The sequence below is a fragment of the Lineus longissimus genome, chromosome 7, assembly GCF_910592395.1.
Source record: "Lineus longissimus chromosome 7, tnLinLong1.2, whole genome shotgun sequence".
Taxonomy (NCBI): Eukaryota; Metazoa; Nemertea; class Pilidiophora; order Heteronemertea; family Lineidae; genus Lineus; species Lineus longissimus.
In genome coordinates this window covers 11,608,459-11,635,062 of record NC_088314.1, presented here as the reverse complement: position 1 = coordinate 11,635,062, position 26,604 = coordinate 11,608,459, and the positions used below count along the sequence as shown (strand labels likewise).

At 43.5% G+C, this 26,604-nt stretch overlaps 1 protein-coding gene and 1 long non-coding RNA gene across 2 annotated transcripts in view; one reads left to right on the top strand and one right to left on the bottom strand.

Annotated features, from left to right (window-relative positions):
- The window catches only part of LOC135490654 (NADH dehydrogenase [ubiquinone] 1 alpha subcomplex assembly factor 3-like), a 177,221-nt gene extending 152,913 nt beyond the window's left edge, over nt 1-24,308 (top strand). Inside the window, exons 5-7 of the mRNA XM_064775963.1 lie at nt 17,678-17,751; nt 18,096-18,165; nt 23,259-24,308. Of these exons, the coding sequence (XP_064632033.1) occupies nt 17,678-17,751; nt 18,096-18,165; nt 23,259-23,849 (735 nt within the window). The 3' untranslated portion in view covers nt 23,850-24,308. The remainder of the gene's footprint in view (nt 1-17,677; nt 17,752-18,095; nt 18,166-23,258) is intronic.
- On the bottom strand, nt 7,773-9,408 carry LOC135491571 (uncharacterized). Its single transcript, XR_010447849.1, has 4 exons — nt 9,268-9,408; nt 8,461-8,596; nt 8,258-8,338; nt 7,773-8,028 (listed from the first exon to the last, which is right to left on the bottom strand). It is a non-coding gene; the product is annotated as an uncharacterized LOC135491571 (long non-coding RNA).
- Nucleotides 24,309-26,604: the final 2,296 nt, after the last annotated feature.

The following is a 26,604-nucleotide window of genomic DNA, read 5'->3' as shown; positions in this document are numbered from 1 at the left end:
TTTCGACAAGCCAGCTAACCGCATGACGTACACGGTTGTGCTTAGTAGACGTTCCAAATGACTGAAGAGCTTCCCGTTAAGAATTTTGTCGATTCTGCCGACCTCCACGTGACAAGTGACCGTTTTCACCTCAGTTGCAGCAGCCGCGACAATATCCCCCGCGACGCTGCCGTTCCACGGATTCCAAACCGGCTATGACGTTAACCACATGGGTCCCGTATTCCACAACTTTGATGTTTTCAAAGTGTCCACTGAGCATCCGTGTGAAACTAAATCCGCTGGATTTTCGGTACTGCCCACGTGACGCCAGTTTTCCGCGAGTGTCAAGTCCTTGATCGTTGCAACTTTGTTTACAGTTGGACGTTTCAATTCCTTAGTGGAATTGAGCCAATGTAATCCAATCTGAGAATCAGTTCAATGGTACAACTGCAGTGTAGGATAATCTGCTGACAGAGTATCTGCAATGTGACTTGCGTAACGAGCGTTCATCACCACGGCCGATAGCTCTAATTGCGGTATTGTGGCCTTAGACTTTCGTCCAACCACTTTACTTTTAGAGCCAACAAGTACCTGACGTAGGTAGCACACAGTTCCCATTGCGCGTAAGCTGCTGTCGCAGAACGCATGCAACTGTACGGCGCGTTCATTGTCTATCCTATTCCAACGAGTGTACTCGATCTCAGAAATACTACTCCGGTCCGCAGCAATAGATCTCCATTGTTCAGCTTTCTCTTCAGGCAGCTCAACGTCCCAATCAAAGGAGTGACCACAACTGGCGACACTAGTCCTAGTGGATCACACATTGAGCACGCGCCAGACAATGCCACACGCTTCGTGATCTTGTCAGATTCTCCCGGCGACACGTTTTTCTGTGGAAAGCCTATGACGTCACGCTCCGCGTTCCACAAGAGGCCAACCACACTGATTGATTTGGTTTTCGTACCCGTACCTTCAGCGTCAATAATCCGGGACAAGTCAGGCAAATTTGTCAGCCATTGCCTCAGATCGAATCCACCATCACACATTTCACCACGTGACTCATAGTAGTACCGCACGACTTAGGATTCCGAAACTTTGCAAGTGACGAGATTGTCCATGTACATTTTTTTCGCTAGGTCATGTGCCGTATCGGTATTGTACGATCCAAGATGTTTATCCAACATGATCCCAAGTGAAAATGGCGATGACGTGTTTCCAAACATTACTGTAGTACAACGATATACCACAATGTCCTGAGTTGGATCATGATTCCTGTACCAAAGGAACTTGCCGTAATTCCTATCCTGTTCGAGAAGCTTGATCGATAGAAACGCTCTGGCGATATCTGCTACTATTCCGAACTGGCGAGTCCTGAACTGAATCAACAGATCATGCAAATTGCGTAACATGCATGGCCCCATTTCAAGACAGTCGTTCAAGCTGACACTCCCGGCATTGGCGGCAAAACCACACGCAGCGGCGTAGTTTGTGAGTCCTTCAGAACGAAGAAATGTGCAAGAAAATGTGAATTATCCTCACTCCAGGGGTGTTCACTGTCCGGAACTACCTCGGTATATCCTTTGCTCAAGTGTTCTTTAATGACGTTACTGTACGCGTCAGAGAGTTCAAGCTTATGTGAGCGATCAGTCACCTGTTTCAAACGACGTTTGCACATCCAAGGTTCGACGGCAATTCTTTCAGATCCTCTTTCCAAGGCAGCGGTACGTGATATTGTTCATCCCTGTATTCGATTTTTGCCGCATAACTCTCCTTGAATTTCTCATTGATATCAAGATTGACGTCATCGTTCGCACCCAATTCACCAGACGTGAACATAATATTCATTCTCTTGTCCAGCTCGCGGTTTGACATTGATTCGCAGTCCATTGGCTCCATAGATTCACGCTCCTGCAGACGAGATGTACAAACACATGACGTGCTTTCCCCAGCTGTCTGACGCGCTTGGCTACCCACATTTATGGGCCCAACCAACAAGGCTCCCAAGTTTGACAATTGTGCTACTGGTCCGTTACCGCTCACACATTGTCCCTTCATGAACTGCCACGCACAGTTTACTCCTACTAACACGTCTACCCCGAACAACTCGTCGGTTAAATCGTCAGCCAAGTCTATGCCACTCAAGTATGGGAGAGACAAACACTTCTCCCACCCATGTTGAACTATTGGTGCTATGATCTCCCGATTCATGATCAAAACAGGAATCTCGATGAGTCCTTCTGACGTCACAATGCCGAGCTGAGCTGTCTGCACAAATTCCTAGATTGAATCAATTGTCTCTTGACTTTCGGTTGTAACGTGCACTGGAAAGTGTTGTGATAACTAGAATTACAAATGGCGCACATTGGGGAAGTAAATCCCGCGAATGCCCCAACAGTTTGTGCAGTGTCCTCCGTTGGCGTGTCTAATAGGCTAGGCCTCGTGTGTACGCTGAGACTTAAAACTTGTGCAGTTGACTCCTCCTCGTAGCGCTCGACTTGTCTCTTGAATGCCTCCAAAAATCCGTCTAAATTGAAATGATCACTGCGATCAATATCCGCTATATCCCCGTGTACACGACTCGGGGAGTTTTTCCTCGATGATGGGTATCAGCAACGGTGCTGAAGAATTCACGTCGATCTTTAGCATTCTGAGACTCCGTAAATCTGTCATAACGTCATTGTAGTACTTCCTTAGGCTACCTCCCGACATTTGAGGTTTCTGCAAGTGAAACAACCTCAGCACGTGCGCTCGAATGATTTTCTTGTTTTTACCAAAATTATCTTTCAACGTTTCTTTGAGTACTCCATAGTTGTCGGATGATGGAATAATCGCACGTACTGTGTCCAATGCCTGTCCCTGAAATATCCATACAAATAGTCAAACCGATTGATGTCTGACAGGTCCAAGTGTCTATCGATTTCAGCTTCAAATCACTCCCAAAACGACAACCAGTCCGTCAACGTTCCGTCGAATTTGTGCAACGATAATTTCGGCAACTTTGACTTGCTATCCGTTGATGACGTAGATTTGGTTGGGGTAGGTTTCGATTTAGATGTTTCCGTTGTGACAAAATCCGTGGTGATCTTCAGCTGGTTTTCCATGAGAAGGTCTGATGCTTCATCAGTGTCCTCTACAGCAGCAGTTGGGTCATCCACTAACAGCTTCATCTCGATGCCCGAATCAAGGCCCTGCAGCTCCGCAATCACGTCTTTCATGACAACGACTGCTGCCTTGACCCTGGCGACATCCGCGTGAGTTGCATCGACCTTATTCACGACATCTTTGACGGAGTTTGCAGTTCTCGTGAATTTCCTTCGAGCGCTAGTTCGTTTGTTCCGCAATGTTTCTAAATCCTTGTCAACTATTTTCGGCGGCATCTTGTTCAGGAACGTTTATAGTCACGGCACCATGAAGAGATCTTTGGAGGGTTTGCCGTGTTGGCGTATCGGCCTAATACACCAGCACATGCACAGACTGAACCGAACACTACGGTTGCCTTTGGAGAAGTGCTTTATTGTACAATGTATGCTCAAAACCAGAACACTAGTTACACCTTTAACACAAGCATTACACAATAATGAATCAATAGACGCAATCTTAGGAGGAGTTGATAACAGGTAAATTGTACTGGTACTATAAAGTAACGTGGGAGCAATGCAATTTACACACTGATGCTGATACGTCTGAAGTTGGAAGTGATGACCATGGCTCTAGTGGTAATGACTCTGATAGTGCTGGTAATTTTCAGCAGCAGGCTCAAGCTGGCAGAGGTCGTGGTTGTGGAGCAGGGGGCGAGGACGTGGACGAGGTCAAGCAGGAGGACAAAGAGGTCGTGGTCGTCCACGCGGTGGTGGCGGGAATGTCACTAGGATGCAGAGGGATTGCCGGGCTAATGTTATGACTGACTTGCACATGGCAGACGCACATTGGGTTGATGCGAATAATACGGTGCCCGTTGTTCACCCCTTCAGAACGGCTGCTGAGGTTCTTGATGACACTACCGACTTCAAGGCAGTCGAATACTTCAAGCTCTACCTTGATGATGGTCTGATCAACCACATTATTACACAGACAAACAAATACGCAGATGATTACATTCGTAACCCTCCTACTCCTCTGAAACGCAAGTGATTACATTCGTAACCCTCCTACTCCTCTGAAACGCAAGTCTCGAGTTTATGACTGGATCATGTCATGCTGAGGAACAGATATCAGATCATAATCAAGCTCTTCCACCTGAATGACAATGACATTGCACTACCAAGGGACAATCCAGATTATGACCGTCTGCATAAACTGCGCCCATTCATTGACCATATGTTTGAGAAGTTCCAAACCCCCTATGTAGCAGGCCAACACATGTCTTTGGATGAAGCAATGGTCCTTTGGAAAGAACAGCTCTCTTTCAAGCAGTTCATCCACTCTAAACGAACACGGTTCAGGATAAAGGTGTTCATTTTTTCGAGGACAACGATTATACCTACCGATTCAGGATCTACACAGGCCAAGGGATGCTTGAAGAAGTGGTTTGGTCAAAGACTGAAACTCTTGTGCTTGATATGATGCAGCGATTCCTTGGCTTGGGGTATGAACTCCATACTGGCAATTACTACTTGACTCCCCAGCTCCTGAAGCACCTTCATGAGAACCAAACGAACGCATGCAGTACTGCTAGGAAGAACATCACTGGCTTTCCTAAGAAACTCATTGCAAGACGCGTTGAACTACATCACACTGCTGCACTACGGAATGACCAACTTCTTGCCATCAAGTACAAGGATTCCAAAGATGTTCTGTTCCTGTCAAACTTCCATGCTGAGAATGTGATGCAAGTTCGGAAGATAGGTCTTCGTAACGAGATGAGAGATAAACCAGTCGCCATCAACACCTACAACCAGTTCATGGGTGGTGTGGACAAGACAAGTCAGGTATGATGTTCCATGAGTCTGGTTTGTTACAAATTCTTTCCACTATTCCCAGTTTCATTTCAATTTCTCTATTTCTTCTTTTCAGTTGATACACCCCTACAACATGGCCAGACGGTCTCTCAAGTGGTATAAGAAATTGGCAGTGTACCTCCTGCAACTCACGATGGTGAATGCATACGTTCTCTATTGCAAGCAGGTCAAGAAAGTGCCCTTCCTGGTCTTTGTTCATGATGTAAGTTCCATGAAAAGGATCCCAAATTTCCATGTATACTTTTTGTTTGGATCAATCCTGATAATTTCCATTTTTTTCTAGGTGGTTGGAGGTCTGCTGTTCAATAGGGGTCTTCTCAAGAACATCGATACTGCAGCAGACGCTGACCCTCTGGCGGAAAACATTATTCGGCTGACGGGAAGACATTTCATTGAAGAGATTCCTCAAACAGGCAGGAAGGCACGTCCACAGAAACGCTGTAGAGTCTGCACCAAAGCGGGTCACCGAAGAGATGTTCGCTATCATTGCGCTGATTGCCCGTCCATACCTGGACTACACATGGGTGAATGTTTCAGGGCCTACCATACGAAAATAAGATACTAGGAGTAGCTGGACACTGTTTATGAACCAATGGTGACAATATGGTGACAATAAATAAAGTTTATTGCGTGAAAAAACACATTTTGTTCAGTTTTTCAAGTTTCCCGCGATTTTTGACGTCATATAGGTAATTGAGGGGTTCAGGCGCAAAACCCAGTAAGTCCATAATACCCCTATAGTTTTAAAACAAGAATTTTTGTTTGGGAGTAGGTTCATTGGTAACTGGTTTACTCTCATTGTAATCAAATAGTTTATTGGTTGGTAAACAAAAGGCCAGAATTTAAAAAATTAACCTTTATTATAAAAAGTAGTTATTAAGCAATTTTGATTGATATTGGCGGCAAAACTCTGTAAGTCCAAATGCGCTATTTTTGCATAATTCAGTAAGTCCAAAAAATCTGTGTTTGCAAAACCTAGCACTGGAAAAATATGCATGAAAATGTAACAGAACACAACACAGTTAGCAATTTACTCAAATTGGATTAATAAAAGAGCAAATTCCTGTCTGTGAATAGTTTTGAATGTTAGTGTTTTTTGCCAGGAGTCTATAGACCAGAAACTACCGACTGTCCGTCACTTGGGAGGCCAAGCCATCCTGCTGTGATAAGTGAATGAAATCAGTACTGGGTACCTCAGAAAATTTCTGCACAATTTAATTCAATGCCTCCCATAAAGCCAAACTTTTAAAATCCAATTTATTCATCTTAATTTTGCGTAAATTCAGCAGAAATTGACAAAAAATGCTATTCTACAGCGAAAGCCTTGCGAACGTGGGCGCCGCCATTTTGTGCGTCATGTGACATGCAGTTCATCAGTGATTGGCTTTCAGGGACTTACGTGTTTCTGCACCAATATGGTGGTGGCGTTTACTGGGTTTTGCAAACAAACTGGGTTTAAGGTAGGCATTTACGATGGGACTTACCACAGCTGTTTCAGCTAGAATAGAAACGCAAGTTTAATCAGACGGCACCAGACGCCGCTTTTTAGGGAGGTGCTGGCATGAAGGTGTTAATTGCTACCCCAATAAACAACCCAGTTCCTCACCCCAACCGCTTAAGGATTACATAAAAGGCCTGAATCCACCCATGTATGCCCCTTAATTGTGTTAGTAGTAATTAAGATTGCATGCGGTTATTAGAACCAACTTGACCTGAACCAAGCTTTGTGTATTATATTCCGGCTGCCATCTTGGATAGGCCTGGGCCTGCACTGTGTAGTGTATAAAAGATGACTTTGATGGAGTTTTTCTGTAAAAATATTGATGATTGTTTGCACCTCTATTATGTTTCAGCCCAGATACCAATTCTTCTGTAAAAAGCATTTTAATATTCTGCATATAACATAGCTTTGTATGGCTGTGATTAGATTAGGTTTGCACTCAGGCAAAGACAAATAAAAGGCATTTTAAAAGGGCCTACTTCGTTATTCGTTGTGAAGAATGGTCGTCATTTGAAAATGCCATGCCCATTACTTATGTTGTGGTATGAAAGATTGGTGCCCTGTTGTACACAAATGAGACAAATAGTCGCAAAGAACAGGTCTTAACCTATAGTATAATATAGGCAGGACAAATGTGTCCTATTGTAGGCCTACCAAGATGAGACAGTTAGTTGCAAAAATCGACAGGTCACAACCTATGATATCATAGGCAGGACAACGGGTGTCTCATCCAGCTTGGGGTCTTGTAATTCCGGGAGTGAAGTTGAGACAACAGTCACCAGGGACATGTCACAACCTTTATTATCATAGGCAAGGGATGTAGTTGTCTCATCCAGCTTGAGGCCTTGTTATTAAGAGAGATGAGACAACAGTCACAGAGGACATTATATGTTACAACCTTTATTATCATAGGCAAGGGATGTAGTTGTCTCATCCCGCTTGAGGCCTTGTTATTAAGAGAGATGAGACAACAGTCACAGAGGACATTATGTCACAACCTATCTTTTATATGCAGGGGATGTAGGTGTCTCATCCAGCTTGGGGTCTTGTTATTCCGAGAGATGAGACAACAGTCGCAGAGGACAACATATCAAGGCAGTACCAGTACACAAAAATTAAAAGTCATGATTTCAATGTACACAATATTATTATTATTATATTAATTATTCACAATATGCATTTAATTTACATTCAATAGACTCATACATTCAAAAAATAATTATACAAAGTTCACATCTTCATATTCCTTGCTATAGAAGTTTCAACTTTAACTTTCTTTTAATCAAAGTGACAGACAAATGAAGGTGCGCACTGTTCATGTATAGTCCTCAATTTGGAAATGATGTTCATCAACTTGACTAAGAACGGTTCCAAGATAAACGTTTGAGTCCAATCTGAACAAACACGTGTCGCCGACATTGAATATACGTTTTCCTGATTTGTCAGTGGATTTCTTGGACTTCTTGCGTTTACGACCGAAATATCGCTAATGACCGCCTGCATCAACTTTCGAATCCAACCGAGCTTTTTTCTGAGGAGGGAAGTCACCATCATCATTCCTAGTCAGGTCCATTTTGAAGACGAGTATACCTGGAATTGTAAAGGCGAGTGTAAACATAATGGCAGTGGCTAAATGGGGGAGGGGGGGGGGGGTAACTGGGGGTGGCTCCAACAGACACAGCTTCTATTCTAATTCAATTCTGACACTGACCAGTGTTGAATCTAGAGAAAGAAAGGAAGTATCCTACAGATGTCCACTTCTATTTCAATGTAGATTCAAATAATATTTAATTGCAATCAAAATAGCCTCGGAACTTACCATCAGTCCAAAATCAGAGTAGTAATCACGCCTGTCTATAATGTCGGTTGCATTTCTGGTGACACATCTTGGAGGCTGAACCTGAAATAAAGAGTAATTTATTAGAATAGAATACATGCATACAAAGCCTACGGGGATACAGTATAATTATTTCAATCATCTGTTTGTGAATACATAGATGAAGGGAAACATCGTTAACTTACCACTTATCTTGTTCACTGCCGGATCAATGATGTCGACGTACTGGGCCTATATACATGTAGCCTCTCGAATCAACTAAAGCATCACATCAGCCGGATTAAGTCGAGAAGTTATCTGCAGTACACACCATGCAACCAGCTGAAATTAAAGAAAAAGGAATTTTAGTAACTGAAGGAATGTTTACCAGTCAACAAAAGGCACTGTTTTGGCATCAACCTGTACAAAAATACCACAACAAACTGGAATGTGGGTCAATGGGCGAGTTCATTTTGCTAACAGGTGGATAATATACCAAGAACTTTTCTATATTTGGCGAATTCTTAAAGACTATATTTATCAATTACATCTGTAAAGATATTTTCAACATAAACTATGGTATATGCTAACTCATGGCTTGTTCATAAGCACGATCATGACTTATTATTGTACTATTACCCATGCTGTACCCCTTTCACCAAAATAGACCCGACCATCGAACTTCAAAACTCAACTATTTTTAGACATTTGTTTTTCAAATGCATTTTCTGCATGAATAGACAGCAAACTAACATAAAATAGATATATATTTTAAAAGTAAAGATTTAAATGAATACTGGAAGTAACTCGTTTTGCTAAATAACGATCAAGGGAATTCGATGTTGTACGATGAACTTGGCACCCCATCTCAATCTCCGTCTGCAAGTCGGCCATTTTGAATTTGAGCAGATCAAAGTTTGAGAAATTTCAGAATAAACGCACGATTCTGTACGAAACTGAAATGAGTTATGCAAAACAGCCGGGGTATTTATGATATATGATATTATGCCTACCCGGCTATCTAGTCTTGAAGAATTCCGAAATCTGTAACTTGTCGAAAAATCGATAAAAAACATGGAAATCGCCACTGTTTCGTTAATTTTGGTCCAAATTTCATGAAATTTTCAAGCCGGGTGAATGGTCATGTGACACAACTTATGAGCAAATGAAAACCGTCGTATCTAATTCGAGCACGTGTACAGAAGCGCGCTGATGTTTGAACGATGCCAATGCATTAACCCTTTGGCTGAATGGGTATTGCGATAATGTGTGAGATGTGTATTGGCGACAATGTTTACATAGCGGTTAACAGGCTTTTTGCATGGACCAATCGTTGGGCAGCAGGCTAGTAGGCAGAATGGTTTATTTCGATGTCATGTTTAGGCTTAGCTGAAACAGCTGTGTTACGGGATTTTGCAACAATATGATTTGACTAACGTCATCTACATGCCAAAAGCTGTACATTGGTACAGCTATCTCATTTTTCATAGGAATGGCGTTTACGGGGTTTTGCGCCTGAACCCCTCAATTTCTAATTTGCATATTCATCCCTATGTAATAACCTTTACAATATAGGGTCTATTTTGCCATATTGCCATAAAATCGAAAAAAGCCTATTTTTCCCTAAAAAACCCCGGCACACGGGTTACATAAGTGGCCCGGCACTCAAAGGGTTAATATATGATTTGGTTGTTTTAACCAATGGTTGAATGGTCGGCTAGCTGCGAGATGCATTCTGTCGGGCAATCATTGGCCGACATGATGGGTCGACCTGGTGGTGGTAGGATCCCTTTATGGATTTTTAGCAGTAGGTAGAATTCGGGTGTTTTTGGGTTTCACTGGGGCTAGGTAATCAAACATTTTCTGTGTGATTTCCCCTGTTTGCAGCATGTCTTTAAGGAAGGATGTGACATTGTCCGCATGAGTATCGGTGAGATTCTCTGTCGTAGGCCGGTGGTGTGTCCGGTTTGACAGTTGGCGTTCAGCTTCCAAGATATAATCTTTTCTGTTTATGATTCCAATGAAGAGCCTTTGTCTGCGAGTTTGATAACAATCTGAGGCATTGCCTTAAGTTGGGTCAATGCTTCCCTTTCAGCAGCCGTAAGGTTGTTGGAAGGGGTGAATTGAGAGGGATCCGGTCGAAGTGATTTTCATTGGTTCTAATGATAGCCTCTAGATCCGGGGGGCCTGGGGGGTTCCATTTGGATGGTAGTTTGAACTTGCATTCCAGAGTGTTGTCATCCAGGTTTGGGGCTTGGTCTAAATCAGGGTCACTTTCATTGAAAAATGTCCTGCGTCAGAGACTGACGTGAAATTTATCCAAGTCCTTGAAGAGTTCTCCGAAATCAGGTTCGCCTGGTGTGAGGCAAACATTTAGACCTTCTCTCAGGATTGTCTCCTGGGCTGGAGTGAGAGAGATGTCTGACAAATTGATAACATACTCAGATGAACCTTTGGGGGTGGATGTTCCCCTTGTGTTTAATGTGTCACTGTTATTATTTACATTTGTATGTGATAAATTGGTGTAGATTTTCACTACCTGAAGGCCTTGATTAGAGCTTCTTCTCGTGCGGAAAGCTGTAACTGAGAGTCCCTTCTTCCCCCCGGTCTGTTGGGTCGAGGGGAGATGGGTCTTTGCCTGGGGCGTGGTTGGGCCGTCTGGCGTTGTCTTTGTTGTGCTTGCTGTCCAAGGTGTGGTGATCATGATCTCCTTTGAGTTCTGTTGTTGTTCCTGCCTGTTGCAGCTGGTGTAGCTTGGGGCTGATGACCGGTCCTCTGGTTGTTGTAATCTCTCTGGACCGGCCCGTCTTGAAAAACCAACTTTGAAGTCTGGTGTGTCTGATCGTTGGTGAGGCGCGTCTGTGACTTCATCCTGCGTTGAATCACTTCTCTGACTTCAGCCTTGTCTGATGCGATCAGTGAATTCAGGAGAGTAATAGCTAGGTTAAAGCCATCAACGTCCTCGCCATATATGGTTCTAATGGTTCGGACAGAGCGTCTCCCCTTGAGGCGTCCATAGAGGCTTTTTCGGTGAGTTCATCAGCGTGAATGCGTAGAAGGCTCACTGCGTGTTGTCTTTTAGAGTCCACTACCCTGGTGGAGACTGGGACGAGGAATGGTGGTGGGCGATCTAGGCCCAGGGACCAGGCGGGTGGGTTGTCTTCATCCGCCAGCTGCCTTAGGCTGTGGGCCCTTGAGGAGGCTTTCGCAAAGGTCGAAAGGCTATTTCGGGCCCACTTTCAAAGAGGTAAAGCATCCTCCCTGATGGGGTGCTTGCTCTTGGTCTTGGTCAGAGAAGGCTGTTCAGATAGGTCTGTTCGTGATCTCTTCTTTGACAGTTTGGCATCCACGTCGGTATCTTTATCTACATCTGCCGTGGGTGGCGAAATGACAATTGTCGGGGTGGCCGCTGAGGTGCTGGCAACCGGTGGTGCGGCACTCAGGCTTGTGCTACTGTGGAGGGGTGTGTGAAAATCACTGAGCGATTGATGGGCATCCCTCAAGATCTCGATGGGTTCGAAATCAGAGGGGTCACGTTCGACCGGCTGGAGGCGCCTGGCTTTGGTTGTTTCTCCCGTTGCACTAAGAGTTGTTCTGGGTGGAACAGTGTCTTTTTCTTGGTCGCAGTTCGTGATATGGGCAGTGGATTCACCCATAGTGTGTGCGGCGGCCTCAGTGGTGGATGGTGTATCCAGAAGATCCATGGAAGTCCTGTTAAAGACCTCTCAAGCAGCAAAATTTAGATAGAATTTGTGAACGTAGGTTTTGTGTGCTGCCTTGTCCAATGGTAAGACCGTTGTGACGGACGTATCATCAATTCAGAAAAAGTATCGTTGGATTGTCCTTACGTCTTGACGTCTCAACCCTGTTGGTGAGTCGTCGTCGGTTATCCCTGTGACGTCACCAATGGTGATCTAAGTGACTATGTTTCTTCTGAGGGTTCTGGTGATGACCAGCCTGTCATAAGGGGTGGAGGGCAGGGTTTAGGACGAGTACGTCAGCGAGGAGGACGAATACGTCAGCGAGGAAAAATTTGTGGGCATAGTTCAGACAGTGACAATGGTTGTATACAATGGTCGAGTATTCCTGACTCTGATCGTAGCTGACTCCTGCTCCAAGGGGTCTTGGTCAAGGTCAAGCCAGGGGTAGGATCAGGATGCGTGGAGGGGGTCAGCAGAGTGGAGCGCCAGCTGTACCACTTGCTATAGGTTGAGGTCGGGGCAGAGGTCAAGGAGGTGGTAGTGGCCAACAAAGGGCACATCCAGCTAACCAAAGACAAGCTGCCAATGATGCAAATTGAGGACAAGCTAATCGTCAGCCAGTTCTGAACCCTTTTGGAGGAAATACTGATTTTTGAGGGCCTGCTCCAAACTTGAATGCTAACATTTCCAAAGTGGTGTTATGTCATGTGCATGTGATGTCCTGATCAGATCCCGCTCAGTTTGTTTTGGAACGTCGGTCGAGGGCCTATGCACTGGTGTACACCACGACTGCTAGGCAATGTTTGAGCGGGTCCCGGCGTTGTGATCTTGGACAGGGGTGACAATGACGGTAATCTCAGTAGGTTCTGCTTGAGAGAGGCCGGTCCCTGCTATGTGTTCTGGGGCAGTCTCTGCTACGTGATCTGAGACGGATGTGTGTGACGGTAATCTCAGTAGAACCTACTGGAGATAGGCCGTGTCCCTGCTATGTGTTCTGGGGCAGTCTCTGCTATGTGATCTGAGACGGATCTGTGTGACGGTAATCTCAGTAGAGCCTAATGGAGATAGGCCGTGTCCCTGCTATGTGTTCTGGGGCAGTCTCTGCTATGTGATCTGAGACGGATGTGTATGACGGTAATCTCAGTAGAACCTACTGGAGATAGGCCGTGTCCCTGCTATGTGTTCTGGGGCAGTCTCTGCTATGTGATCTGAGACGGATGTGTGTGATGGTAATCTCAGTAGAACCTACTGGAGATAGGCGGCGTCCCGGCTATGTGCTCTGGGACAGTCTCTGTGTTGGGATCTGAGACAAACGTATGGCGGTGATAGTTTTGGCAGCATCTCTGAGAGATAGACCGGTCGTATCCCTGCTATGTGGGCCAGAACAGATCCACTTTATGCTATGTGTCTGGGGATAGAGGTACATGTACAAGGTCACGACAGTTACATATGTATCCCCGGTGCTGCAGTTGACAGCAAACCGCTAAGACGGGTCCTGTATACATGAAAAAGTCAAAGAAGTCAGCTCAGTATTCAAATTACCGATTACGGGCACTGGCAAGTTTTGTCAGGCAATTTCTAGGTAGAAACAAACAATAAAATCAATTTTCTTTGGTTGGTTCGTCTCACACCCAAAAATGGTGTCTAAAGGATTAATAACCGAACTTTTCTATACAGCCGGCAAGGCCAAGCCATGATTGTGTGAAGGCAGTCATGTATAGGCAACAGAATGATGTAACTCAGGAACCAAGATGAGGGTGTATTCAGCCACAATACTAGGCCTAGGCCGATATAGTAGATGTTCGGATCCAATTAATAAGCTGTATAAAACTTGGTGGAAGACGCCTGCCGGCCTCACTCGTCTGGTTGTTTTTTTCGCAGAGGCACAGCGACATCTAGCGTAATGGCATGCAATTTGCCCCTGTTTGTTTGGGTGAAGGAGAGCCACTCACTAAAGGGAAGGGACATGCTCCCTGTAGTGATGCGTTTAATGGACATAGAGGAAGATATTGAAGACGAACAACTGGTGAGCATATCACGCAAATATCCACTGACGTCTTATTCAGTTGACGATCTGGCCACCGAGATGAAAAAACTGACAGGATACGAGATAGGGGTAAGAATACAGGTTGTGCCGAATTTCTCCGCCAAATATTATATAGCCATATTATATAGCTGACCACACATCTATACTATAAAACGCGGGCATGTTTCGTGACCGTCAGCACTATCGGCATTGAGCAGTGACGTCACCCACAGCAGCAGCACCAGACAGCTTGGTCAAACTCTGCCCTAATCTTCGCCAATTCAGTACTGGTCCTGATATTTGCCCGTAGGCCTTTGTATATTTTTGCATAAGCTTAAGTCAACATCCTGCGGGCTGTGAAATTACGCCCGTTGACCATGTTTCCGTCAGTGGATTTTGCCGCCCGAGTAGTTGGTACTGCCTTCCTGTACCGCGTGAGCGTTTTCATTTTTGTGTTTTGCAAAATAAATGCCTGGGGATAATGGTAACTTTTTAGCTCAGCTGACAAAGTCAGCGAAGCTGGTAATATTACTAAGGGAATGGTGTCCGTCCTTCCTGCCATCCTTCCATGTCAATTTTGGGCATTTTGTAACCGTAAGACCAAGGCACTTTGTTGACGCTGCTAAATTAGGATTAGCCCAAGGGGAACTCAGAAACCAAAAATCAGCGCGATCCGACCTACATTCGGCGAATGAGGTCATCGGGAAGTTTAAACTTCTTTCCTTTATACCTCGGGCCACAGAGGAAATATTGTTTTCAAATCTGGCCGAATATTTTATAATAATTTTTCATTTTGACTTGTAATGGAATTAGTTTAGTTTTCACCGCCAGTTGGCGCTACAGGCACATTTGACAGATTTTTTGACGATTCAAAAGCCCGGGTTATGACGTATAGTTGCGCAGTTGTATTCTGCGCATTGAATTGGCCAGGGAACCAGGCTATATTTCAGCATTGCCACTGTGACCAGTGTAAAGATGGAAGATTGATTTTGCAACAAGTAACCAATTTTCTGCTAAAAAGTAGTCAAGTAGGCGATATTATCACTAGTTCCTTTCAGTGGGTAGTCATAAGGTCTTAAAGGAATACTTTCAGAAATTAGTTCTTGAAAATTTGGCCACAATTCTGTGAAAACGATATCGGAAGTGCACGCTCTGTTCGCGATGTATTTTGAAGTGGAGAATTCCCACAGTATGTGCAGTGAATCGGCATGATTCTGTTTGCATATTAGTTTTTAGTACTACGATTCTAACATGAGTAAAAAGTAGACGTTTTAAGCAACACAATAATGTTACTCCCATAAAAATTGATTGCAAATTGACGGAGCTACGGCATTCTGTTCGGCAATTGTCAGCGCTGATAAAATACATTGCATGCTAATGCATGCCAAATGGCACACTTTAAAAAGCGTTCATTGGACAACGAGGGAATCACCAGAAATGACGTCATCGCTGGTCTAAAGCTTCTATATAATAATATTAGAAGGGGGACGAATAAAGTCACACTTAGAGGCGTTGGATCGCCTTGAAATTTTGACTGAATGGTGGTGACACCTTACCCTGATGCAACGTCTTGGTTTTATTCAAAAATTTACTTCAGCGGAGCAGAAATGAGGGATTTTTAATCGGACACTGTCAATTCTCCTTACCACTCACAGAAGCCAAGCCATTGCTGTTAAGTTATGCAGGGGCTTAATCAATTACCTGCACTCCCTGTGGGGTGAATAACATTACCTTTTGAACAGCTGGCTGTAGGGGGATGATTGGAACAGCCGGTATACCTGCTGACCTGCTGAACCCAGATAAATGTTATTTTCAATCCATGATTGCAGGTCACCTGATTTTCGAGATTTCGCGGGAAATTGTAAACAAACGCATGTGTGCAGTTCAAATGTAAACAAAAATGTATTTTTGGTACTTTTGGTTGCTGGACTTGGGTTTTCCCGCAGTTAGGAGCTGGGGTCAAATTGGTGGTCTATTGTTTATGGATGCTGTTTTAGTCAGAGGTAGCCCTTGATTATGAAGGGATTTTCAAATATGAAAACGACCCTTTGTATTGTAAATTCCAATCACCTGCAGAACAGGTCAATTTCTCTCAATAAAATTAATTTTGTTGACTCCTGTAATCTCTACCTTATCAAAAAAAGACAGTGGTGTTAATCCCAAACTGGTCATTTCTATTTATTTTGACCTCTGTTAAATCAGGATACCTCTCAATTACAGACAGCATTTTGTATCCTTGTGCTGTACAACCAAGCCTGGACATACCACAGTTGTCCATGGAGAAGTCTCATCCTCTCTGACACTTCTTTTCTGTAAAGCTACCGAATTACTGTCGTTTCGCTACATTGCCAGTTCGCTACAAGTCGTTTCGCTAAATGTGGCGGCCGTTTCGCTACATGGTAGGTCGTTTCGTTACATGGGTGGAGTCGTTTCGCTACATGATGGGTATGGTCGTTTCGCTACATGGAGGACATGGGTCGCTACATGGGTCGCTACATGGGTGGAGACGAGCGAGCCAACGCGAAGGCCTTGCAAAGGCCTCCAAATCTGCGGTGAAGTGCGTTTGAATGACCCCTGTCAATCAATAATAAGTACGTAATTGAGCGAGCCAACGCGAATGGATGTCTATGAGGTTACTGGCCCATTCGAAGTGCGTTTTTTTACCGGCAAACTGTGCTATAATAAATTTGTAGTCACCATCGGGAATTATAGTAGGGTAAAATAGAGTAAAAATAATGACTACATCCATGTAGCGAAACGACTCCACCCATGTAGCGAAACGACCTACCATGTAGCGAAACGACCGCCACATGTAGCGAAACGACTTGTAGCGAACTGGCAATGTAGCGAAACAGCCTGATACCAAGCTACCGATACAACATACTGAACTTAGGGATATCTTCCGTTGCCTCCTGTAATATTTGCATACCATGGCTGATTAGTTCAATCATATTTCATCCAGCTGGCAGCTCTGCATTGGAAATCTTAGTAGTATGACGTGTTCTCGTGACCTTCAAACAGTAGTATAAAGCTGATATTTACTACTTTACACCCTCAGTCCTATGTTATTAGGTCATCCAGCTGAGCGCCAGGCCCTTGGGCCTCTTGTTCAATATTACACTACAAATATTGTGTGCCAATACCATGAATACATGAAGCATCCACTACCATCAACGCTACGTCGGGCCTGAATGCGGTTCGGCGATAGTTCAATACACTGTACACATACTATATGTGCACTGTATATCACACAGTGGACTGCAATAGCGCTGTACGCATGCATACATGTCCCGCTGTACGCATGCATGTGGCGTGTATATTATGCAGTGGAGCGCAGTCCTCGGGTTCAATGCAAAAACTCCATTAGCAAAATGTATACTGTATGTACACATGCATGTTGCAAGTGCATGTGCCATGTACATTGCGCACTGTATCTGCACGTAATGTACACACATGCATGTAGCATGTACATTATGCAGTCAAGTGAAAAAACACCGGGAAAGTTGCCATTACCACACCGTAAACTGTATGTACACATGCATTTGGCGTTGCACACTGAATGTACATGCACCAGGATATTTTCCTGGGTGTTTTAATTAAAACGTGCGAATAGCACAAATTTCTCGGTCTACAGTGGGTACAGGATTCTTAGGATTTCCCGCAACTGTGTACACTGACATAACATTATTTTTTCAGATATTCTCATTCTGGACACCGTTGGTCAAATTCCTGCACACGAATCATCCCACAGCGCGTCATCTGGCATTCAGGTAATAATAATAATAATAATAATGATAATTACAATAATAATAATACTAAGTATTCAGTGCCTTGCTGTAATTAATGAAGCTGAAAATGCTACTAGTGATAAGTAACAGTTGGTAATATTGAACAGTGACACACCACCATTTGGGCACCAAAGTTACAAAAACCACCTACCTATTTTCTGGTGCTCCACATTTTGCCCAAAAATGGTCAAACCCAAAGACTGGTCATCCATAGCTGTCATCTGGCGTGCGTGCACGCTAACTATTAAACACAAATACTTTTGCCGTTGCTCATCAAGTTGAAAGTAACCATGCTTAATCAGTCACCTTTAAACTTATTTTTTCAGATACCACAAAGTTGAAAGCATTTCAGAGACTACGAAGTTAAAAGCATCAATGGGTCAAGCACGCACTCAGGTACTTTTCTATAATATTTTTTAACACTGTAGGGTAGTCACGTCACCTATATCCACAGACATGAGACCTCCAGGTCATTTTTCAACAAACCAAAAAATTTGTTAACCTTTTTCTTTTCCTTTTTTTTCGTGCAACCTGTATCCGAATCCGCGGACATTTGTCATGTCTGCAATACTCATAAATTACTTTATTCTTCATCATAAAGTACCATATTGCATCACTTACCTGCATAAAATGCTAACAAATGTGCAAAACAATTTCTTTTGATCTTAAAGAAACCGCCTCCACACGTTCTTGCAACCACTATTTCGACTGCCTTGTCGAAGTTAGAAACGAAAATTCACGACAAACTAAGCAGCCTCCACGTAAATATCCTTGATGGTGTTCGTACCACTGACTCCGTAGTTCATGACCTCCCGCGTAACCTGCTCCAGGATGTTAGCGCACTATCCAGCCATGCTGCCAATTTACGTAAAGAACTGTGCTTCCAATTCACAGTTGCAAAAAATGCAAAACGTCAATCTGCAGCTACAGTCCCACGCTCACCTTTGCCTTGCATCATCACCCCACCCATCGCCTGCACGTCCAAGTCCTGCTTCAACTTCCACTCCATCAAACCGCTTCTCTCCCAAGACACCAACAACTGCACATATCAGCAATTCACCTGCATCCACCCCACCACCTCCGAAAAAGCCGAAACAACTTTATTATTTCGAGGATTCAGATATTGATGATGCAGTAATGAGCCAGTCATCAATCGAGCCAACCCCAGACAACGCAACCATTCAACCCAGTGCCAAAATAAGGCATAACCCAGCTACAGACAGCAACAACAATGACAAACCCAGCAAAGACCTCAACGAAGCCATGACCAAGCCAAACCTCCAAGAAGATGTACCAACTACCTCAGCTCAAGCTTTAATGATGATGACACCAGCAATGAGGACAACATCTCATGCGATGCTGCCATAGACAAATTAGATAAAGACTAACATCCAACATCCAGTGACATCTCCAGCAATGATGACCACATCTCCTACGAAGCTACCACGGCATCATAAATACTTACTGTGTATGTGAAAATAAAACAACTGCAACAATCTTTTTTCTCAGACATTTCGTGTTCTTGGCACTCTCTCAATGAGTGACATAATAAATTGATCAACCAAGTTATATACTGCTGTGAAAAGAGATTGTAGTTTACGCTATGTCCTAAAAAAGCCAATCGCGACCTCATAACGTGTTCGGGTCTGTAGTTATTTACATGTAATTCTATTGGCTGAGGTTTGACCGGGGTGTGGCTTCCTAGAAATATAGTGTGTAATCTCGGCTGATAGGAGGCTCTTGATGTGCGTACTAGAAAGGAAAATGGTGGTTCAAGTAAATGATGCAGCGAGTTACAAAGGGAAGGGATAATTTTACGAATTACATAAAAATATGAAATGAAAGTAACTCCACGCCATGTACAGAGGTAGGTAAAGATGACAGGCATCCGAGAAATGTTCATTCGATGACTGATACTAGTTGGTCCATGACATTTAGACCAAGGGGACGAGCTGTTCGCACGATATAGATCCAATATGATTCTCTGGCTACCAGATGATTTTCTAGTTCATAAGTTCTCTCATTTTTCGTTTGAGGTAACTTTTCAAGTCCATAGATACGAAGGTCTTTAATAGAGTGATTACTACTATTAAAGTGCGAGCCAATAGATGTGGGTTTCTAATTGTATATACCAGAGCGGTGTTCGTTCATTTGGGTTTTGAGTGTCCTTTTTGTCTGGCCCACTTATTGGTATTTACACTTGGCACATTCAATGAGGTAAGTGACCCTTTCTGAGTTACATGTTATGTTTTGTTTAACATAATGTTTTTTACCGGTGACTCTACTGGTGACAGAGTTTGATTTCTGCATATATTTGCAGTTGGCGCATTTGCTATTGTTGCTGCCTTTTGTAAGTGGGGGTGCGAAAGGTAGGAGGATTTGCCTTTCTAACTCATTGGTTGTGCCAATGTTAGGTCTACACAGTTTTTTCTCTTTGATTTCGGCTCCTGTGAGAATGTCTCGTTTTTGCATCTACGGTGACTGATAAGTGGTTTGGCAGAATTAAGGGCAGTCCTAAGTTTATCAGAGCTTTCCAGGACATCCCAGTGTTTGTTGACTATTTCTCGTAGATTCGGAAGTGCTGGATTGTACGTTGTGACTAGAGGAATGACAGTGTCTCTACTGGTAGCTGTGGATTGTTTTTGCAGTAAATGTCTCTGTCTAGAGATCTGGCTTTAGCTATGGCTTCATTGAGGTTGTTCATCTTGTGTCCTCTGACATGCAGCATCCTAATGAGACGTTTGCTATGCTGGTCATAGTCTTCAATACGTGAGCAGATTCGGCGAATTCTGATTGCTTGACTGTATGCAATACCTTTTTTGGTGTGGTCTGGATGACACGAGGTTGAGACCAAATAGCTATGACAATCTGTGGGTTTAGTGAAAAGGGAAGTTTCTATGTTGTTGTGGTCCCCAATACTAACAGTGACGTCTAGGAAATCTACTGAGTTTTCACTAATGTTAGCCACGTATTTTATGGTGGGATGATGTCGTATAGTTTGATCTAGTTTGTCTCTGCCGTGTGGCCAAATCACGAAGATGTCGTCAATAAATCTGACATGCATTAGGGGTTTGTCGGTACGAGGATTCCAGAAATCTGATTCCCATTTAGCCAGAAACAGGTTGGCATACGATGGGGCCATGGATGTGCCCATGGCTGTGCCTGATTTTTGTAGATAGTGTTTGTTATTGAAACTGAAGTTATTGGTTTTAAGTACGAGTTCAGCAACATCCGTTAGGGTGTCTGTTGGAATGGTGCATTGTTGTCTGGTGTTGAGATGTTCTCTCACTGCAACCAGGCTTTCATCATGGGGGATGTTGGTATATAAGGAGGTGACATCTAGGGTTACCAGAAGTGGTTTGGGTTTGTCTGGATTTTGTGGTCCGAGATCAACAGTGTTAAGTTTGTTGATAAAGTCCGTAGTGTCCTTTAAATATGTGGTTGTCTCTAGGACCAATGGTCTAAAATGATGGTCGACAAATTTTGATAATGCCTCTGTAGGGCTATTATTCAGACTTACCGGTCGTTGTTGGTATTGTCTTCGCGGCTGATTTAGCTGGTTCTGCGGCCCTCGTGGAATCCTGTTGTTGTCTGTTTGTGGTCGGCGGTTCTGTCGGTTCCCTTGATTCCTTTGTCTGGAGTTGGATCGGCGTCGTCTTGTCTCTTGGGGGGTTCCTCTGGCGTTTTTTTATTGTTGTTTGCGGTTACTACTGCGTCTGCGTTCACTTGGACGTTCTCTGGACCGGTTGCGTGTTCGAGTTGTGTCGTTTGAGGATGTGGACGGTGTTGCTTCGGTTGTTACTGTGGTCAGCTGATCATTGAATTTGCGTTCTTTGCGATTCAGGTTATCCAGTTTTCTGAAGTTGATTGTCCCTTCAATCCAGGCTATGCATCTGACATAGAGCGTTGCATTGATCGATTGCTGGAGGTTTGCTTTGGCTGTGTCCATCGTAAGTTGAGTGATGGCTTCGCTGATGTTACGTAGTAGTAAGGTCATAAGGCGTGATGACGTTTCTTGGAGAATTAAGTCCGAGTCCGAGTGATGAACGAACTCCTCATTTTCTTGGCATAAAGATGGTGTTATTTTAATAAGGAGTCCGGTTGGGATCATTTGTTTGTCGATATATTTGGTGAGGTATTCCTTGTGTAATGTATATCGCATTGTCTTGTCCATTAACCCTTTCAGTGCGTGACCGTCGCCGGGCAACGGTAAAAAACTTCTTCGCAATCTGTGTGACTGTCGCCGGGCGACGGGTCGCAAATTCCATTTGAAACACAAAACTCCCGACCGCCATCTAGGATTTGATGGCCAAACTAAACTGGGAGATGGTTCCTCGCATTGATTCAGTCACTCAAATGGAGTTCCAACGTTTCCCTATAGATGGCAGAGGTGTTCTAAACTTGACTTCTGACCGCGAATTCGCTGAAACAATGGCAGACAAACCCAGGACCACTTGGATTTGCAAAACGTGCCCAAATGAGCCAGGACTTCACATTGAAGAGGGCTGTTTTGAAGAATATCACACGAAATTAGATTTCTCAAAGTAGATTTGAAGCAATTTGCTGAACAAACTATTCATGTTATTATGACGTCATGACGTCATTAGAATTTATTTGATCACTTTGATCAGTAGACATCATGTAGATGTGTAAAACAGCATTGGAATAGCTTCCATAATATAGAAATACTGAGAGACTGACATAATAGCCATTTTCTGAAAATTTTGGTCTTTTTGCAGTTTTGACTTTTTTTCAATAAAGTTCACTTTTTCTGAAAAATTTGAATTTTTTCTGAATTTTTTCTTCAAAAATGTGAAGAGGACATCTGGGGCCAACTGTTATAAAAGAAACAGCAAGAAAAACGGACTAAAAATATTCTTTCAACCAAATTTTATTACAAAATTACATCAACACATCTAATCCAAGATGCCAGCAGGTCACATGACCATGTGATTAAATTTAGATCCCGAAAACTGCCAAAAAGTGAAAGTCCATCAAGTTGCCAACACAACCATATGTGTTTTTCCATGGTATCTTTGCTAGTTTTCACACAGGAGGAGTTTTCCAAAAGGCCTATAAAAAGCCCAAAAATGGCTCAGCACTCTGGGGGTATATAGGGCCAGCACTGAAAGGGTTAAGGATTTTACTCTGACGTATTGACTTACTGCGTATGTGGGGACTTGTGGGTGGCCGTTGGCGTTCATAAATACTTACTAATATCCACTGACATCACTGCTGACAGATACTCACTTCTCTATAATTATTTTTACTGCTGACTGTTCAACCAGTGCAATATAACCCAGAACTGCAAAGTTTCAAAGAAAAACCTATATAACCAGTCGAATCACTGTAATCAATAATTTTTCTCACTACCATAACTGCTCACTTTAAAACCAGTGCAATATGCAACACCATAATTACTCCCACATGTCTTAATAAATGTCACTATAAAAAACAATTACTCATTCTTCTTTATTTCCTCACTTCAGGGAATATATCTCAGAGAAACTGTTCAACAATGCAAAGAGTTAGAGACCTCACTCCAGAACAACATCAACAACGCCGCTGAGAATCTAATGCAGCTGCACAGAGACGAAGCAGAGCACAGCAAACTCAAGAACACCAAGAAGCCACCCGCCAACATAATGCCAAACAACACAGGCAAAGAAGGCAGCGCAACAGAACGAATGAAACAGAAACTGCACCCCAGCCAAGCACTGCATCGAATAATACTCTGCAACAAAATGCTCGCACAACGATACAAACACTCCTTCAACAGCAGAAACTACCAAAACTTTTCAAAATTGCCCGAATGTATGATATTGACCACATTCATCAGTACACACGACCAGTTCCACAACACACACGTGTGGTCTCATGCAAACCATGTGCCAACATTGCCAGGCTTTAATGTGGTTAAAAGAACATTCAGGAGGTTCAATGTGCAATCCAACATTCGGCCTATGTTGCTGTACTGGCAAAGTCACACTCCCTCTTATTCCCCAACCACCTCGACCACTCTTCGAACTCCTCACAAATCAGTCAACTACAGCCAAGTATTTCTGTACCAATATTCGTAAGTTCAACAACAACATGACCATGGCTACCATTAAAACAACAAATGCCACCATCCCAGGTGGTATTGCAAACTAGAGAATAAGTGGTGTTGTCTATTGAATCATTGGTCCTCCAAGGCATTCCTCAGGATCAACCCCAGTGTCACTGCAGACCTATTTCTATGATCCCCAGCATCAAATTACGCAACGCCTCCAAGCAATGTCACCAGAACCTTCACACTTGGAAACAGAAACGTCAATATACCGAACATTACTGCAGACGTTGAAGAATTCCCCAAACACATATCTACAGTCCTTCCTCAATACCCAGGACAAAGACTACTCATATACAAAGGAGTAGTTCCCAATGATATAAATATCGGAATTCATGCTGACAAACGCCCAGATGGAGAACACTCTCGCCATTTTAACCTCCCAACTAGCACCGAGGTCGCAATCCTCCTTCTAAATGAACCATCTGCAACGAACAAAATAACAATAGTCTCCTCCTTCAGAGAGCCATCAACAGGACAAGTGCTGCAGTACTTCACAGACACTCATCGCAGTTATGACCCGCTTACCTATCCTCTCCTGCTCCCATTTGGAACCGATGGCTTTCACCTCAACATCAAGCAATTCGGCACTACCTTTACAAATATATCTATAAAGGCTCAGACCAAGCAACTGTCACCTTCGACACACAAAATCCCACTGACCACTAGCAGCAATTGGATGAAGTCAATCGTTAAGAACAATGCTGGTTCATAGGTGCCTCAGAGGCAGCATGGAGAATCCTAGGCTTTAATTTACAAGACCGTTCACCAACTGTGGATCAATTGCCGGTTCATCTACCAAATCAACAACAAGTTGTCTTTGATCCAAACAATGCCTAACAAGCTCTAGAGAAAGCATCCATTGCGAAGCTTACTGCCTTCTTCTCCGCAAATACTGTTGACTGTTCGGAGATCCTTGTAGCTGGTAGCTGACACAAATGCCCGAAATGTACTGTACTGCAACTTCCCTGAGCACTACACGTGGGACAATAAAGCCAAATCTTGGAAAAAAAGAGCCAGAACGACACAAACTGTGCCCAAAATGATTGGACGAATCATATCAGTTCATCCCAAATAAGATGAAACGTTCTACCTTCGACTTCTTCTGCACCACAAAAGCGGCGCTACCAGCTACAAGGATCTCCGAACAGTCAACAGTATTCAGTGCCAAACATTCCAGCAGGCCTGCCAAGCCCTCAATCTCCTTGAAGATGACAATGAAGTGTTCCTGTGTATGACAGAGGCAGCTGAAGTCAAAACCCCACCATATTTACGAAATTTGCTCACCACTATCCTCCTCGTTTGCCAACCCGCTGAACCCCTCAGTCTGTATGACAAATTTATCGTTGAACTCTCCGCTGACTTCAATTACCGCCGCAGAAAGCAAGGCCTAACAAGAGAACACCTTTCACAAGCAAGTACGAATGACATGCTATGTGACCCGGATGACAGAATTCAACAACACGGCTGCACATCAACCGACTACAACTTGCCTCCTGCTGATTCCAGTAAACGAGACCAACTCGACCTTGCATCGGACGAAATGGATCCAAATGCAAATGAAACGTTCACCCAAAACATCGAAAAACTGAATTTCGACCAGACTGCTGCCTTCACCAAGATAAAAAACAAAATCTACAGTAACTCAGGAAGACTGGTGTTTGTCGATGCTCCCGGAGGAACCGGGAAAACTTTTCTCTTGAATGTTGTGACATCATATGTCAGAAAGAACAATGCTAATGCACTAGCAACCGCATCCTCAGGTATTGCTGCAACTGTCTTGAAACTTGGCAGAACCGCCCACTCCATATTCAAATTGCCCATCCCACCAATGGAACATTCAACATGCAACATTTCGCCCAGAGATGCAAACGGCCGTCTCCTTCAAATGGCACGGACCTTGATCTGGGATGAAGCACCCATGAGTCACAGAAACCTTCTCGAGGCACTGAACCGCACTCTACAAGATATCATGTCTAATGACAAAGAATTCGGCGGGAAACTTTCATATTAGCTGGTGACTTCCGCCAGATTCTACCAGTTAAGTACTCTGTAACAAGTTGGGTCAGAGCGAACATAGATATAGTATTTTTCAGATGTCTCAAATTAGGGTTTAACAAGTCCTCATTTAGGTCCCCTACAATAATGATGTTATTTGAACCATACACGTCTACGACATTACTAATGTTATTGTTCAGTCTATCCCAGTACTCGACTCGCAGGGCGGGGTTACGATAAACTGTACCAAGAATACAAAACCAGTTTTTATAAACAATCTTACACCATAACACCTCAAGCTCGTCATTTTCAAAATGTACTAATCTCTCACAATTGATAAACTCTTTAAAATAGACACAAATCCCACCTCTACCTAATACAAGATCTTTACGATGAATGGTATTACTATAACCCTCAATCAAGATATCATCAACCGCTACGGAATCATCAAGCTTGGCAGTCAAAGCGATTATATCTGGTTGGTGATCTTGAGCTTCTAGTTGATCAATTTTATTCCGAAGACTATTTATGTTCAAATGATAAATACCGTCTTCTCCCACTTAACCGAGCGCGGCTGAATCGTAAAATGACTAAGTCCAAATGAATAGGCCGATTTTACTGGTGGCAGGCGAACATTAGAAAGAACAGCCACAGCTGATAATTGACTCCCTTTTCATGGGCAATGCCAATGCCTTCCACGTAGTGGATAAAAGACATGAACATTGACA